Below are 18,096 nucleotides of genomic sequence, written 5' to 3' on the forward strand. Positions count from 1 at the left end.
TTTTTTTTTTTTTTGAGATAGGGTCTCACCTGTCACCCAGGCTGGAGTGCAGTGGCGCAATCTTGGCTCACTGCAACCTCCGTCTCCTGGGTGTTCAAGTGATTCTCATGCCTCAGTCTCCCCAGTAACTTGGATTACGGGTGTGCACCACCATGCCCGGCTCATTGTTTTGTATTTTTAGTAGAGACAGAGTTTCACCATGTTGGCCAGACTGGTCTTGATCTCCTGATCTCAAATGATCCATCCTCCATGGCCTCCCAAAGTGCTGGGACTACAGGCGTGAGCCACTGTGCCTGGCCTGAGTCTCTACTTTTTGTCAGGCACATGTCCAAGTTTTGAGAACAGAGCAGCAAAGAGAAAGAGCCTGGATGGTAGAGTGTGAAAAGGGGGGTTGTTATGGCTGCCTCCTAAGCCATTTGGTGAAAAGACTAGGCTGTGAAAGGAAACGGAAGAAATTCTTGATGGCTAATGCTGGGTGGTTTTTATTTCTAATTATTCCTTTATAACAGCTCATAATGATTAGAATGCCATATGGAGCTGGAGTTGGGGCTTCACTTGTGAGAGAATAAGCTCCCCTTCTTAATCTATGCCATGTCTAGGGAGGCTAGCTGAAGACTTTTTATTTTTTATTTTTAATTCTTCCTTTATCTTTGCTCCAGCAAGAATCAAATCCAGTTACCAAAAATGTATTTACTTCAACCAACCTGGGGTTACAGAATCTTTAAATGAAAATGTTATTGCTTGGCTGGGCGCGATGGCTCACGTCTGTAATCCCAGCACTTTGGGAGGCTGAGGCAGGCAGATCACCTGAGGTCGGGAGTTCAAGAGCAGCCTGGCCAACATAACGAAACCCCATCTCTACTAAAAATACAGAAAATTAGCTGGGTGTGGTGGCATGCACCTGTAATCCCAGCTACTTAGAAGGTTGAGACAGGAGAATCACTTGAACCTGGGAGGCAGAGGTTGCAGTGAGCCGAGATCACACCACTGTACTCCAGCCTGGACAACAGAGCAAGACTCCATCACAAAAAAAAAAAAAAAAAAAGTCATTGCTTTGCCTCTTTGTGGTCAGTTATTCAACAAAATACAGAACGTTGTTTTTGTTTTTATTTCTTTTTTATATCATAAAATTTATTTTAACTATGGATGTTTTGTTTTCTCAACTTTCTCTCTAGTTTGGAACAGTTATCTTTGTAGATAACTATAAGTAGATTGTCTAGTAAAGTTTTAAAGCATAAACACTTGAATTGCCTAGGAGTTAAGCTAATTTTTTTTCTGAGACTGTCTTCAGGTTACAATGCTTAACATAAATTGAAATATCAAGAGATTTTTTTTGGAATAAATTATTCATCTGTTAGATTTAATAAATCATTCTGCACACTGTGAGATTGCAATTGTTGGTAAACAAGGTGATAACATTTCTGTTGAGAGGATTATACAGATTTGTTTTAGTCATTATTTGCTTAGAGCATCAACTGCATTCTGTGCCAGATCGGGCAAGGCCTAACAGAACATTCATTGAGTTATAATTAAATATCTTAAATGCTAGAATGTTTTGGGGATGCTGTGTTAAGTTAGAAAGTAAATAAATATCTAGTGTTTTTATAATCATGAAATGCATTTTCTTTATGGGTTTCAGGAAGCATTTCAGTTAGGGCTTCACCTTTCCGTAATTCTAGCATGGTAAGCAAGACTTGGAAAAAGTCACAATAGGTGGAAAATTAAGGAATTAAAAATTTAAACCTGCCTCAGAAGGTTGTATGGCTCCTGAAACCAAAGATACATTCATTCTTATTTTAAAAACTAGCTACTTAAAAGTATGTATGATATGAATAAAGATTAGATGAGAATATGGAGAAACAGATTTTTTGATGGTGGCGAGATTATGTGTAATTTTCCCCTTCACTTTTCAGTTGACATTGTTGTTGCTAGTTATTTATTAAAAATAAATTTGTTAAAGTAAATGCCCATATAGCTTACATGATTTTTTTTCTGGAGAACACTTTGCTTGGATATTGGACAACCTTCAGAAATAATAGACTCCACCACAGTACTTTAAGAGGCACAGACATTTAAAATTTATGATATACAAGTATAAGCTAAGTTTATGTTTGCAGGGTTTTTTTTTTCTCTTTAACAGCTGCTAGAATTTTAGGATTTCTTAGAATTAAAGACGAGATAAAATTTAAACCAATGCTATCCAAAAATTAATATCTAAGAATAACCTCGCATAAATTATAGAGACCAAGTAGACTTTTGTCCACGCTAATAAAATATTCCTTTGAATCCTTAATAATCTTAGTATAACTGCCCTAGGCGATCCAGGTTGATTGAAGCATTATGGATTTTAGTTGGAAAATTTTCCCTGTGTTTGATTTAGAATTATCTAGCTTTTTCAGGAACAGAACAATAAATAGAATTGTTGTCTTTAACATGCCTACCCTTCTGTACCAGCTGGGATATGAGGACTTTTATCTGTGTTCATAGCATATATATCTGTGTTCCACTTGACTTCTGGTCTACTTTTCTCTATTTCACCAGCATGTACAGTCTTAGGAATGAGGAATGGGGAAGAGATCACTGGATTAGAGAGGGCATGTGTTGAGTGGAAAAATATAGGCCAAATAACTTCCTTCAGAATTTCGTGAAGGTCAGGTCCCACCACAAAGGGTTGGAGATTTGTGGTATTTTGAAGCCCTCTAATTAAATAGGGGAATAGGTACCATCTTTTCCTTTCCTGTTCACCTTCCCCTGTTCTACCCTTCTTCATTCTAGTTAAATACCAGCAATTGGATATTTAAAGTAAAATACTGAAATGTGAAATTCTGTGGTGAAATGTGGGATGTCCAGATGACATCTCTGAAAACCCAAAGCCAATCCCTGTGCTCCAAACTGAAGGTTTATATTTAGAAGACAGTGCAGATCCTGTATTTTTAAATTGCTGTAAACATGTTTATGTGGTTATTTTTAGCTTTTACAGACTTTAGTGAACTTCCAAGTTGGCAAGTCAGACACAGTCGGTTGTTGTCTGTTACCTCAGATGCCAGCACTTTCTGAATGACTCTGGTTGTCTCACTGGGTTTCTAACATGTTGAAAGCAGATGAGTGTGTAAGTTATCTTGTGTCAACTGCACATGGTCTATCTAATCTATCTATATGGGTGATTGTATTACTATACATAGTGTACTTGTTTTCTTTTTTCTTCTTTTTTTTTGTTTTTAAGCTTTTATGAACTGGTAACAATTTTGCTTGGAGCTCAAGATGAGTTGGGTCCTGCCAGATGGCACTGTTATTTCTCTGGCAGAAGTAGCTAGTTATTTTCTCTTTTCCTTCAACACTTCTCTCCTTGTCCTCAAGCATTAAATCATGCATATACAATACAAATCCTTACAGCCGCTGTTATTTTCAGTCCATTGTATCTATTTCCTGTTGACCGAAGGTTATGAGGCTTGGGTAGTGTAGAGGGAGATGAAAAGTTGACAGAAAAAAGAAAGCTGGGCTCATTTTAGGGGCAAAACACCATAAAATGGGCAAGATGGCACTTGGATTTATTGAAAACAAAAAGAAATAAATAGGCAATCATCTTTCTTGTATGGTGAGATCATTATCTGCATGGTGCATGCATGAAGAATCGTTTTCCTCCAAGAATCGTGTTTTATGAAAGGGTGACACCCGTAGCCCTCATGGGGAAAGAGGAAGATGTCATTATTGGCACTTGGGCTGAGCCTTTCACGTTTGCATCAGAGATCTTGATTTCATTATCTGTGCCATAATTTTTATCTTGCATTCAACCTTGTACTTAGTCCTTCTCTTTAGATGAAGTTATTCATTCTTGCTTATTGGACTTAATGTAGTTTATAGTCAGTAGCTCCAGAAGGCATAATTTATCTCTTTGGAAGGATATCTTTCTAAAGAAACTTTTCATTGCCATATATCTTGTTCTGGAAGCTTTAGACTGAGATTTATGTTAAGAAGAAAATGATATTTAAGCGTTATTTTGGCTTTTTACATATAAATCTAATTATGGAAATTTGAAATTTGATTTGTAACACTTCAGTGCTTTCCCTTTAGTTCTTAATGTGAAAGTGTTGTTTTTAAACAGTGATCCAAATCTTAATATAGCAGTGTTTTATTTTGTTGTAAATTGTGAATGTTTCATAAGAAACTAAGAAAAGAAAATGGGAATGTTTTGTTTTGCTGGAAATTCAAAACAGTAGTTCTAACCCAGAAATAATTATTTTGGATTGGATAGCTGAAATGGAATTTAGAATCAGTACATTTTTTGAAGATAAATTTTCATTGAAAAATTCTAGATTGTCATTGGCGTATTTTATTAATGATCAGTTTTATTTAAGCAACCATTTCCTTTCCTAATCATGACAATAACAACATATGGGACACATTTTTAGGGTAGAGTAAGTTTGTGGAACACAGTGAAACTAGGAAATAGACCCACATGCTTGTTAGGATCTCAGGCACAACTGCTTACAGTAGCATTACACAATTTAAATATTTGTTGTGGATTTTATTATTAAAGCTGTACCTGCTTCAGCAATTGATCTTGCTTGTCTCTTAAGTTGAAGAAATATCCTTTAAAACTGCACTGTCCAGCCTGGGCAACCCACTGAGACCTCATCTCTTCCAAAAAATTGAAAAGTTAGCCAGGCGTGGTGGCATGCACGTGTGGTCCCAGCTACTGGACAGGCTGAGGTGGGAGGATTGCTTGAGCCCAGGAGGTTGATGCTGCCATGAGCCATGACTGCTCCATTGCACACAACCTGAGCAACAGAGCGAGACACTGTTGCAAAACCGAAAACAAAACAACTGCATTGTCCGTATGATAGCTTCTAGCCACATGTGGCTAAATTTAAATTAAATAAGTTAGAAAATCAGTTCCTCAGTTGCATCAGCCACTTTTCAAGTTTTGTAGTCACATGTTGGCTAATGGATCCTGTGATGGTCAGCACAGCCATTTCCATTATCACAGAAAGTTCTGTTGGACAGCACTGCTCCAAAACTGCAATTAGAATTTGCCTCTGTGCAGGAAAATTTTATGTCTTTAATTTGAGAGATAACATGAATTTTCTACTGCATAAACAATATTTATTTTCTCGTGGTCTTGTTCTTTATTTAAACAAGACGTTATTAAACATCAAATGGACATTGACATTATACTTCATAGCGTATGCCATTTTGTTCTTATTCTCTGTGATGACGTTACATTCTACCCTCTGAGAGACTGGGAAGTCATTACACACACACATACACACAAATGTATGGATATACAGAGAGAGAGAGACTATATAACTATGTATATATACATAAAAATGCTAACATAATATTCAATGACTGAAATGTGTGGGCCTTCTCATAGTAGGCACTGTGAAGTTGTAGGTTCCTAATATTAACATATTGGCACGGTTTCAGTCCCAGGGTTCATAATTGACTTATTCCCTGATTAAGTTAGTTTCACTTTTTGTTCACTGAGCCTTGTGGGCTGGAGATTTGAGAGTTTATGGCTGAATTCTTACAACAATAAGAAAACCCACTATTGGTTTGTTGTATCATCCATTATACCTGAAGGCCAAGTTAGTGAAGAACAGAGACAGCATCATTACCAAATGAATTAAGGCATTCATTCATTTGTTCATTTATTCAGGCAACAGTTATCACCCATGCCTTTTAACCACCAAGTCCTTGCATGCTGTACACTATGCTGAACACTTAAAGAGAAATAAGACAGAATCTTGGGGGAGGAAAGCAGTTGTACAAAGGGTTGATTGAAATGCCAAGGTAGAGTGCTATGATGGAGGTTTGCACAAGGTACTGTGGACATCTTGGAGTAGTCAGCTTGACCTGGCCGAGGTGACAGGGGAGCCAGAATTTGCAGAAAGAAAGGTGTTGCCAATATTCCTTCACACCAAATTCCATCTACTCCAAATGGAAAAGATGAGTTTCTTGCCATGATCTCTCAGTATTTTGGGAATTTTGCAAACCATGGGGAGAAAAAAAACTCTTAAAAAAAAAAGCCATTCCTAAGCATCACTTTGATGGCTGTGTAAGACTCCTGTATGGTGGTATATCATCGTTTATTTACTCAGTTTCCTACTGTGACTAATCATCTGGGTTTGCCCAGGACTGAGCCATTTTCTAGGATGTGGGACTTGCAGAGCTAAAACGAGGATAGTCTTGTGAAAACTGGGATAGTTGATCATCCTACCTTCTACTGAATATTTAGATCATTTCAAATATTTACTTACAGAAACAATACTGTGCTGAAAATTTTGGTGCCTAGGTATTTAGCCACATTTTTTTTTCATTATTTCCTTAGGTGAGAGTCGTAGAAATGGAATTAATGGCTCAATGACTGTGGACATGTTTTGGAGCTCGTGGCAGTGCTCATGGTTCTTTATTGCATTTTTTGCTGTATTCAGCTAGATTGGCAGGAGTCTGCCTGGACATTTGCACCACCTCTGCCTCCGCAAGTTCTTAGGGAGATGAGCCAAAGACTTGTTCTTCACTAGCTGCAACTTGTGTTCCAAATGTCTAGCTGGCCAGATTGCATGTAAACTCCAACTAACTCTTGCCTTGGCCAGAAGTAGGCCAAAAGCCAGTCTCAAAAGATGGAGTGAACTCTGTGTCCCGATTTTCCTCTGCCCACATCCTGACCTGAGCTCACTGACTCTGACTGCACATGGTGGTAAGAAAAGGGTGAGATCCAGTGGACCCAAGGCCAGTGGCCTTTCTTCCCAGTACACACTGAGCTGTGAGTCACCCCAGGCCACCATCTGACTCACATGGAACATTGCATGTTTAACTTTGTTTGGCTCCCAGCCAGTTTCTCACTTTTTCCGTCTCCTCTTGGTTAGGGTAAGAAAGCTTGCAAAACCACCAGAGTTAGAGTGTGGGCACAGCCCCAACAATTGGGAATATGAGGACAGAAGTGAAATGGTACTTTCAAGTAAAAATATACTTAGCTTGCCCCACAGTGCTGTATTTAGAATTAATACAGCCATGAGGTGACATATTTTCCTGTGGAACCTAATAAATAAATTTACCTAATTGGGGTCCAAGGCAGACCAGCCTCATACCAAATTGTTCTCTGTAGTAAGATGTATTAAAGTCAAGTCCTATTTTCAGGGTTCTTAACGTGTTAACAGGGGTCCTGTGAAACCTTGAAACTATACAATATTACCTATATACCTTTTTTCTAAGAAAAGTTTTCATTGCTTTAATCAGATGCTCAAAGCCGTCTATGACCCAGAAAAGGTTTAAGAACCACCTATGTATATTAAATACTAAGGGGTTTTTGTCATTGCTTTTTTTTTTTTGGCTTTTTGTTTATTTTATGTAGTGCTTATGCCTAGGCTTTGAGGTAGGCATTAATTTAGCAGTAATTTCAACAAGTAAATTATATGCACTGTTACTGAGAATTCAGAATTCCTGAAGTCTTTCCCTAGGTAGTATAGTATTTCTGAGTCAAATTTGATTTTTTTCCTCTTATGAAATTGTTTTATTTCCAACTAATTTGTTGTATCCAGGCAATGTACGTAAACTCTAATATCTTAAGTTTATGGAACAGTTGAAAGCTTAGGCCTAGGCATTGTTCTGCATTATTTTCAGTGTATTCTTTTGTTTATATTACTAAGCTAAAGTTAGCTCGGATAGCACAAGGCTAGAAAATGGTGACAATAGTTTGAAAACAGGAAATTTTAGGCTTCTGTGTGTTTGGAACAGATGATCATAATGATAGAGCCAGTGGAGTGGAAACTTCCACCGAGCCTGTTTTTTCCTTATTTTGCTCTATGAGAAAAGATGGTGCTTCCTGGAAAACAACTCAAGTATTTTAAAGCAAATGGTTTTCCTTTGTCCCTGCTTCATGGTTAATTTGTTTTTCTTTATTTTATTTACTCTAGTAATAGTATTATGGAAATATTTTTAATAGGCAAAGTAATTCCTAAAGTGCTTATTTTAGATTTTTAAATATCTCAATGTATTACCATTTACTGCATGGTTTTTAGAGAAAATTAAAGCAATATATTATAATGACTTTAAGGAAAGAAAAATAAATTTATTCCTCTATTTTAAGTGTTCCCAACTTTTCTTGTTTGTTTGTTTAACCCCCTAAGTGCCAGTCTTTAAAATAAAGTCGTGACTCTTTATCTGTCTAGGCTGTTTCCTGGCTGAGACTCCTTCCACATGTATCCCGGAATTCTATATTTAAAAGAAAGGTTAAATATCCATTCACTAATTGCAGAGTAATAATAAAATAGCATTTCCATATACACATAAACTTTTTGTTTTGTGCACATCATTCCTAGATTATTTTAAACATACAATTTTTTAAAATTATAAAAGCAATAAATGGAAACATTTTGAAAAAACAAAGTATATAAAATATGAGACTCATCTGGCCCTTTCATCTGACCTATTCCTAGTCATCAGAGTTAACAACTTAGTATGTGTCCTTCCAGACCTGTTCTCTAAACATAGTGTGTGTTTGTATAAACACACAGTTTGTGCTGTGTTTGTACAAACACACAGTTATTTCACACAAATGGAAGTATATACCATATGTACAATTCCGCACCTTGTTTTTTTTTATTTAACAGTTATCTTGTGGGCATTGCTCATGTATATATATCCATGTCACTTTTTGAATGAATTGCCTAGCTTTATTGTGTAGATGTCCCATAATTTATTTGACCATTATCCTGCTGATAAAATTTAGATTACAACCTATCTTATCAAAAATAGCATTTTCATCTTGTGAAACGCACATCTTCAACCCCGACATTTTACAGATTTCTGAGAGTATATTGAAATTTTGAATTCTACTAAAGAAGTCACAATAATGGTCTTTCCTTAAATATCAGTTGTGAAATACCTTTTAAGAGATTTCAAAATAAAAAATTCCGCTCTACTTTTTTCCCCACACTTTCTCAGGAAAAGAACGGGTTAGTAAAATTACAGTGGTGAGGCTTCCTGGTAGAAGGGAAGTTGGCTCAGGAATGTAGAAAGTATTGCTCTTCAGCTATCTGGACAAGGTATACTTTGTTAGGGCTTAACAACTACCGAGAGACCCCAAGAGGCAGTCAGCAGAGTTCTTTTTCAAGTGCTTAAGGGAATGGGCTTGTTAATGGACTACTTGTGTGATGTTACTGAGAGCTCAAAGGAACAGGAGCTGATGTCTTATCTCAGGGGAAGTTGAGGAAAGCTTTAAAGAACAGGTCTTGAGCTAGGTCTTGAAGGATGAGTAGGAGCTGATGGTGAGGGAAATAAGGTATTTCAGACTGAAAAAGAAACAAGGACCATGTGGGTGCTGTCTGAGGCCATCTGTGGAGGTGAGAGATTGGAGAGATGAGACAGGTAAGTATGGTTTGGAAGAACCTTGTATGCCATCTTACTGAAGGAGTTTGGACTTCAATAACAACTTTGAACTTCCCCCCCCGCCCCGCCCCGAAATCTTTTCATTTAGTCTCAGTGGCTCTCTGTGATGATTATTCTGATGGACAACATCTCACCAAGGCTTTGAGCACTTACAATGCATGAAGTGCTGTTGCAGATACAAAAAAAAAGGAATTAGCTTTCAAGGAGCTTAATGTCCAGTTGGGAAAATAATTCATAAGTATTTGGAGAGTTTGGAAATGTAAAATAATAGACTGTTCCAATCTATTCTACAGCAATGCAAGAGATATTACAGAGCAGTAATTGATTGTCAGTGGTGGGAAGGTAGGGTGTGGGGAGGAAAGGGGAAGGTTGGGAAAAAAGAACCTTGAAGAATGAATTGGGTTTGAAAGATATTTGCTAGTGGGGTAAATATTGTGAACAAAAATAGGAAGATAGAGACAGCATTGGCATGAGCAGAAGATATTAATATAAGAAGATGAAGAATGAGACGTAAGCTTAAAGGACCTGTGTTTTTTTTGTTTTGTTTTGTTTTTGAAATTTTACTTTAAAGAGTAATATAATCCTATTGATTGGATCTATGGTTCTCAATCATGGTGGCACATTAGAATTATCTGTTGAGTGTTTAAAGCTGCCTATTCCAATCTTCACCCCCACCCCCATACACTACAATTTAGTTGGCCTAAGGTGAAACCCCAAGCTTTTTTTTTTTTTAAGCGAAGCTCTCCGGATATTTCTAATGTGCATTCAGGGCAGAGAACCCATGGACTACCCCCGACCTCTTCTCTGATCTTCTCTCTTGCCTGCCCATATATTGGCCACTTCCTCAATAATTAGCTCTTCCAGTAAAGGTACAGGGAAAAGATGAGGGAATTTTGGCAAGCATCACACCAGGCATGTGAGCTGTCATTTATACCACAGAGAACTCACAAAACAGGGTGTACAGCAGTTACAATGTTTTTCTTTAAAGCTGAAGCCATTTGCTAGTTAGGTTAATTAGGCAAAATTTGTGAATTTGTTAGTAACGTTACAGCCATATAGGCAAAATTTGTGAATTTGTTAGTAATATTACAGCCATTAATGGCTTGGGGTTAATCCAGGTTAAAAAATGTTTCCTTCCCACCAAATAGTGGGACTCCATCTGTACTTTCTTGCCAGTATGTACATACCCATACTCTAGGGTGTGTGATAAGCCTGCCTTAAGACCTAGCTTCAGTGTGACAGTTCTACAGGTGAGCATATCCAATTTGCTAAATACAGGAAATGTTTAAAAGAATAGTTCTTTTAAAATGATGTTTAAAAACATCTCTCTTATGTCTGTAGAGTTTTAAAAACAAATTAATTTGTTTACACACCTCTATGCTTGCCTGACCAATTCTTGAATGGGCTGGGCAGATCGCAGTTATATCACTATCCCTGCAATGCATAAATAGTATGAGAACTTCTGTATTTTTAATCCTTGCCTCAAACATTTTGTATTGCGTATTTAGCAGACATTGACTGAGCACCTCCTTGGCACTAGGCAATGGGAAAGGAAAGAAGAAAAGTTAAAATGGCTCCAGCCCTCAGTACATTCAAATGCAGAGATGTCAAATGATTTAGGAAAAAGGTGGAAATGGAGAGCTCAGAGCCAACTCAGGGATGGTGCCCCGAAGAGGGCTGAGCTAAATCTAGGGGGTAGATTTTGTGCCAAGGGGTGAGAGGCAGGACAGAGCAGAGTGTTTGGGAAACTACAAGTATTTCCAATGTGGTTGGAAGGCAGAGGGGCAAGAAGTGACGCTGGAGAGATTTAGGGGTGGAGATGGGGCAGGAGTTGATTGGAGGGTCCTGTGTACCCTGCCAGAGTTTGGGTTTTATCCTGTAGGCACAGGGGGCAGTCACTGAGCATAGGGAATTGGCTTCAGATTTTGGTACTTTTAAGTTACCCCAAAATCCAGACTTAACTGTTGACTTCTTGTTAACAAATTATTTGTTCAACTCAAAATTGGAGTGACTATTGCATATAAGAAATGGCTACAAAATAAGTTTTTACATAGTCCTTCTCAACTATGCAGACATCTTGCAAATTTCAGCTTCTTCATTACCTGCTCGTAATGGAAGTCTAGTCGTTAAAATGATTTTTTGTGTGAATTTCTTTTAAAATTACTTTGAGTATTTGGTTTTGAAGGTTTCTAGAAAGCCTGTCCTTTTTGTCTGCTCCTGCTCTGCAGGATTGGCAAGGCAGTGTACGGCTTTCTCTGGAGCTACCAAGGCAGCAAGGATAAAAATAGGACAAACTTTAAGAATCTCAGATATTTTCAGATAACAAAGACTGATTTATGTGGGCCCGTTTTGTGCTCTGACAAAACATAGAGACGCTTTTGTGCTGTGATTAGCAAGGGTGCTGATGTCAGTTCTCTTGTCGAGCATCAAGCTTTATTCTGTGGCTAAATTGTGCTTTGTACCATAATCCAGAGAACCTTTGTATCTGCCTTATTAAAGTGTGTAGTTTATGTAATTGCTTTTGTTTTCCAGCTTAATCTGTGCCAGATTCAATGAGGGTGACTCATTTTGTGACTGAGACAAACATTCACATTTGGACCATGTTAAAAATAAATAAATAAATGGCAGGTGCTGCTTGGCTAAATTCTGTGTTTTAATGCTGTAATTTCCTGCCGTAAGGGTTCACGTCTTGTATAATGTCTACTCAGCCTCTGTAATCACTAGCCCAATATATCTAGTGCACCTCAATTCATTGCTACTCATTTCTTGATTATTTATTTTAGTTCCTAAGGGCTTTTTGAATTGTAACAATGTGATTTCAACAGGGAAGCCAAGGAATGGATGGGGGGGAGCCACAGTTAGCCGGAAAACAAAGAGTGACACATAAGCTGTAGCAAAAGGACATGTTCTGTGCTTTTCTGTTTTTGCCATTTTCCCAAGATGTTTTGTGCATGTGTTTTGGTAAAGTTGTCTTAGTTATGTTTATTTTATTATGTATATGTTCAGTATTGGAGCTCTTTTTCTCAAGTGGAAGATGCTTTGAAAGCACTCTCTTCATTGTGGCCCATGTATCAAATCTAATCTCAAAAATTTTACAAGTCTACTCTCTCAGGAGAATTCTGTTTATTTATTGTACAGATATGCTGTGTACTAGGCACTGTGCTATGGCAAATAAAGCAGGCGTGGTCACTATCTTCTTGAACTTTTCAGTCTGTTTGGGGAGTTACATACTACACAAATAAATACAAAGAAAAATTGAATTGCAAAATTACACAAATCACTACGTAGGTAAGTAATAGGATCTCTAAAACTATGCTATTAGTTTACACTGGAGTTGGTTGCATTGAGGGTGGTCAGGGAAGAGAAGCCCTGAAGGTTGGAGTTGGCCAGGCAAAAAGTGAGGGAAAGAATATAATGTATTTAGGGGAAAACATGTGCAAAGTCCCTGAGGCAGGTAAGAGTTTAGCCTCCTATAAACCCTATTATTGGAGGGGGAAAAGTGACAGTTGATAGAAATTGAGAGAAAAAAGACAGGAAACTGTATTTAAAAGATGAACTATACAAGCATAGCAATACAGTACTATTTATTAATAGTATAGGGGCAAATGACACTCTATACAGTGCAACAGCCTCTGAGAGTCTCCTGAAGTGCAGTATAGAAATGGATGCTTATAATACTTAGTCTGAATCATTGGGGAATGGATTATGTTTGGTGAAGTATGTAGTAAAGCATTTTAGAAAGATTTGTGTGCAAGACAATAAAGTTTTAAAAAGTCATTTCTGTATTTAAAGATGAAGCTTCACTATCTGGAGAAATCACTTACTGAATGATATGATTTCTTGAGGGCCCTGCATAAATAACATCATATTTTATATTCTTTTGCTTTACTTCTGCATTACTTTTTAAAGCTTACTGCTTGATAGGGAAGTATCCATAGAGGGATAATTTTACTAAGAGATGATATTTATTTATTTTGCAGTAAGTAGATGCATATTCAATGAATGGATTTTTATAGTCCAGAAAACAGTGCTAAAATCATGTGAATCCAACACTTTATGACTTTTCAATATTATCTAAAACATCTATAGGACTCTACCCTGCCTTCCCTGGACACAAATTATATACTTATTCCTTTGAGCTGCGTGAAGAATGAGAAGTTAATTTAAAATGTTGATGATTAAAGACCTATATAATGTTTTTAGGCCTTTGTGATCTCTGGTCATCCTCTTGTTAAAGGATTGCCTAAATTTTTCTGTAGAGGAATGCTTGTTCATGTAGCAATACCTCTGCAGACATTTTGCCTGGGTTGCTATAGTCTCAAGTATTTTCATGTATGTTAAATATTTTTTTCACAATTAGTCAATTCTTTGAAGGTAGGAATAATGAATTATATACTTGTTTTTCTTCCCACAAGTAGCAAAGGGAATGTTTTATTCCACTGGGGGTTTTTGAGTCCTTCCACTTCCCAGAGCATCCCCAGCACCCCGCTGCCCTTTTTTTTTTTTTTTTTTCTTTTTTTTTGAGGAGGAGTCTTATTCTGTCCAGGCTGGAGCGCAGTGATCTCAGCTCACTGCAACTGCCAACTCCGGGTTCAAGCGATTCTCCTGCCTCAGCCTCCTAAGTAGCTGGGATTACAGGAACCTGCCACCACACCCAGCTAATTTTTGTATTTTTTAGTAGAGACGGGGTTTCACCATGTTGGCCAGGCTGGTCTCGAACTCCTGACCTCAAGTGATCTGCCCACCTCGGCCTCCCAATGTGCTGGGATTACAGGCATGAGCCATTGCACCCAGGCCCAGAGTGTCCTCTTGAGGTAGTCTTACCTAGAATGTTGAATCTGGAGCAGAGAATGTTTCTTAGTAAATGACTGAGACTTGCTAAAATAGGCCTCTTTTCTGTCTAGCTGCCTCCCTGAGGAAGAATTTCAAAGAGGAGTAAGGTGTAAGTTTGTTTCCAGGCACACATGTTGGGGTTAAAGGCTGATAAGGAAGGCTGTTTGTCATTTGGTTCTGCTTTTATTATTTGGTGACCATAGATTTAGGGAGGGTGATAGTAAAATAATTTTTTAGGCTTCTTTAGGTATAGTATTAAACTCAAAATTTACCAGAACTTGTGGAGGGGGTATGTGGTGAGTGTATTACAGATTGCCCATGTATGTTTGTTGGGAAGAGGAGGGGAAATATTAGAAAGAGTTAAATCCCATACTCAAGAATACAGGTCTTACTCGTATAGTCTTTGAACAACAGGCTGTGTGGCTAAAAGAGAGACACAATCAATTGCTTCCCAGTCAAGAAGCCAGAAAAGCTTCAAAACCTTTCCCCCTCCCTACTCCTTGCCACCGCACCTAAAAAAAAGAGAAATCTTTTAAGTGTTTAAAATCTGTAGGAGTCTTATGAAGAAGCAGCTTTATGTGTATTCTTTATGGCATGATATTAATGCATGAAAATCTGTTGCTTTTTTAAAAATTGTGGCAAAATATACATAACATAAAATTTATCATTTTAGCTATTTTTAATATACAGTTCACTAGCATTAAGTATTAATACATTCACAGCGCCATTGCAACCATGGCCACCATCATCTCCAGAACTTGATCTTCTTCAACTCAAACTCTAGGCCCATTAAATACTGTAATAACTCTCCATTTCCCACCCCTCCCCCTCCACAGGGCCTGACAAATACCATTCTGCTTTCTGTCTGTATGAATTTGACTACTTGAACTACCTCATATAAGTGGAATCATACAATATTTATCTTTTTATGACTGGCTTATTTCACTTAGCATAATGTCCAGCTTCATTCTTTTGCGTATGGATTTCTAGTTTTCCTAACACCATTTGTTGAAACCATGACTTTTTCATATTTAGTAAAAACTGAATCCTCCTTGATGTATTGCCTCGATATTATATAGTAGGAGATTTAATCGAATATACTGAATATATATATACATTATTAAGTTAATTGAGTTATGAGTAAACGTTGCTTTTCAGAGTGGCAGATTATCCTGTGGTAAAAACACACACACAAACACACACATATTGTGACTTTCTCTAAACAATGCATTTGTAAAATCAGTTTGATAAATGTGCATCTTCTTGAAAACATTATCTCAAGTTAATACTGAATGGATATTTTTGTTTTGTTTCTAGGCATGGAAGAGGAGATGGTTCGTGTTACGCAGTGGCCGTTTAACTGGAGATCCAGATGTTTTGGAATATTACAAAAATGATCATGCCAAGAAGCCTATTCGTATTATTGATTTAAATTTATGTCAACAAGTAGATGCTGGATTGACATTTAACAAAAAAGAGTTTGAAAACAGCTACATTTTTGATATCAACACTATTGACCGGATTTTCTACTTGGTAGCAGACAGCGAGGAGGAGATGAATAAGTGGGTTCGTTGTATTTGTGACATCTGTGGGTTTAATCCAACAGAAGAAGGTAAGTTCAAGATATTATTATTCAACTTGAATTCTTCTTTTCTGCTACATTTCCAGAAATGTCATACAATTCTTTGTTATTTTAGTTACACAATATAATGTTTTATTTTTATAATAGGAACTTGACATTTGGAAAAAGCACTGAATCCTTTAATTAGTTTGGGGAGAAACTGTTTACAAGTTTTAGAGCGACAGACTTAGACATATTGGGGCAGTTTTTAAATATCCTGAAGTAAAAGGTGACAAGAAGACATTTTAAGAACATTTATTGAATTCCAATATAAATATTCAGTTTAACCATATAACACTGTTGATATTTTACTATTTTTCACCTATTAAAAATAGCACATTTGGCCGGGCGCGGTGGCTCACGCCTGCAATCCCAGCACTCTGGGAGGCCGAGGCGGGTGGATCACGAGGTCAGGAGATCAAGACCATCCTGGCTACACAGTGAAACCCTGTCTCTACTAAAAATACAAAAAAAAATTAGCCGGGCTTGGTGGCAGGCACCTGTGGTCCCAGCTACTCCAGAGGCTGAGGCAGGAGAATGGTGTGAACCCGAGAGGTGGAGCTTACAGTGAGCCGAGATCGCGCCACTGCACTCCAGCCTTGGCGACAGAGCGAGACTCCGTCTCAAAAAAAAAGCACTTTTATGTAGCTCAACCCAATTATTTAGGTGCTATTTAAAAATATTTTTTAAAACTATATTAGATTATGGCCGGGCACAGTGGCTCACACCTATAATCCCTGCACTTTGGGAGACTGAGGCAGATGGGTCACTTGAGGTAAGGAGTTCTTCAAGACCAGCCTGGCCAACATGGTGAAATTCCATCTCTACTAAAAATACAAAAATTATCCGGGCGTGGTGGCACACGCCTGTAGTTCCAGCTACCCAGGAGGCTGAGGCAGGAGAATCGCTTGAACCCAGGAGGCGGAGGCTACAGTGAGCCAAGATTGCACCATTGCACTCCAGCCTGGGTGACAGAGCAAGACGCCGTCTCAAAAAACTATATTAGATTATCCCATTTATGCCTAGTGTTCCATTATTGGAACTCTAAGCATGTGGGAGTTATTTATATCCCACTGCTCAAGGTCATCGCCAAGGTCTGATTGCAAACATTCAAAAAATTGCAACCTCAAGCATAAATAGGTTATGAAGTTAGGAAATAGCCAAGGTAATTATCATTACCTATGAAATGCAAGTGAGAATCAGTCACAAAACACAATGAACAAGTACCAAACAAATGAATTACTTAGCACAGGTCATACAAGGAACATGGAGGAAGAAAGAGGGGCTCAAGGTTTGGGTAAGAGGTAGTGAAGGAAAGCTTCTGAAAGGAAAATAAATTGCAAAATGTAGGCTTTTGAAAGAAACAGTATTTCTGTGTAAATGAAAGGAGGGACACAGAACCCTCCAGGCTTAGGGACTTAGGAAAGAACAGACCCAGAGAAGGAATCGAATTTTACTTGACTGGGGCAGTAAGGCTCTGAGTGAAAAAGGCCCAGGGACAGTTGCTTACAAATCTTGAATGAGGGACTGAGATTTGGGGTGCCTATCCTGGAAAGAGCTGAGTGACTAGAGGGCTCAAGAATTTTACAAGTGGAATTCTACCTCGGGTACTTTTTTATTATTATTATTATTTTCTTTTTTTTGAGATAGGATCTCACTTTGTCGCCTAGGCTGGAGTACAGTGGCATGATCTCTGCTCACTGCAACCTCTGCCTCCCAGGTTCAAGCGATTCTCGTGCCTCAGCCTTCTGAGTAGCTGGAATTACAGGTGTGCACCACCACACTGGGCTAATTTTTAATATTTTTAATAGAGATGGGGTTTCACCATGTTGGCCAGGCTGGTCTCAACTCCTGGCGTCAAGTGATCTGCCTGCCTCAGTCTCCCAAAGTGCTGGGATTACAGGCATGAGCCACCACACCTGACCTCGGGCACTTTTTAATAGCTGGCTGACCACTTCTTCTCTCTGCTCTTCCTTTTTAAACAAACGCTCAACATGTAGGTAGGGGACTCCAGTACAAAGTAGTTTTGTAGAGCCAAGAATCAGAAATAAAGGTGAACTGTGGTCTTTGACCTTCTTGTCTTTGTGGTTATACTCACATTTAGAAGCGTGCATTTCCGAACATCTACATTTAGGAGTGCTGTAGATACCATAAGGAGTGGAAAATTGTGTTAATAATCAACACCAAGATTCGGATTGAAGTGGAGCTAATCATCTCTAATGAGCTCAGGCCAGCGTGCCGCTTCCTCTCTG

At 38.1% G+C, this 18,096-nt stretch overlaps 1 protein-coding gene across 7 annotated transcripts in view; it reads left to right on the top strand.

The window, feature by feature from the left end:
- GAB1 (GRB2 associated binding protein 1) overlaps positions 1-18,096 on the top strand; it is a 136,398-nt gene that overhangs the window by 63,777 nt on the left and 54,525 nt on the right. For all 7 annotated transcript variants that reach the window (XM_003310530.7, XM_517458.8, XM_054683862.2 and 4 more), the window contains exon 2: positions 15,541-15,835. In XM_003310530.7, the coding sequence (XP_003310578.1) occupies positions 15,541-15,835 (295 nt within the window). The remainder of the gene's footprint in view (positions 1-15,540; positions 15,836-18,096) is intronic.

This window comes from Pan troglodytes, chromosome 3 (assembly GCF_028858775.2).
Source record: "Pan troglodytes isolate AG18354 chromosome 3, NHGRI_mPanTro3-v2.0_pri, whole genome shotgun sequence".
In the NCBI taxonomy this organism is placed as follows: domain Eukaryota; kingdom Metazoa; phylum Chordata; class Mammalia; order Primates; family Hominidae; genus Pan; species Pan troglodytes.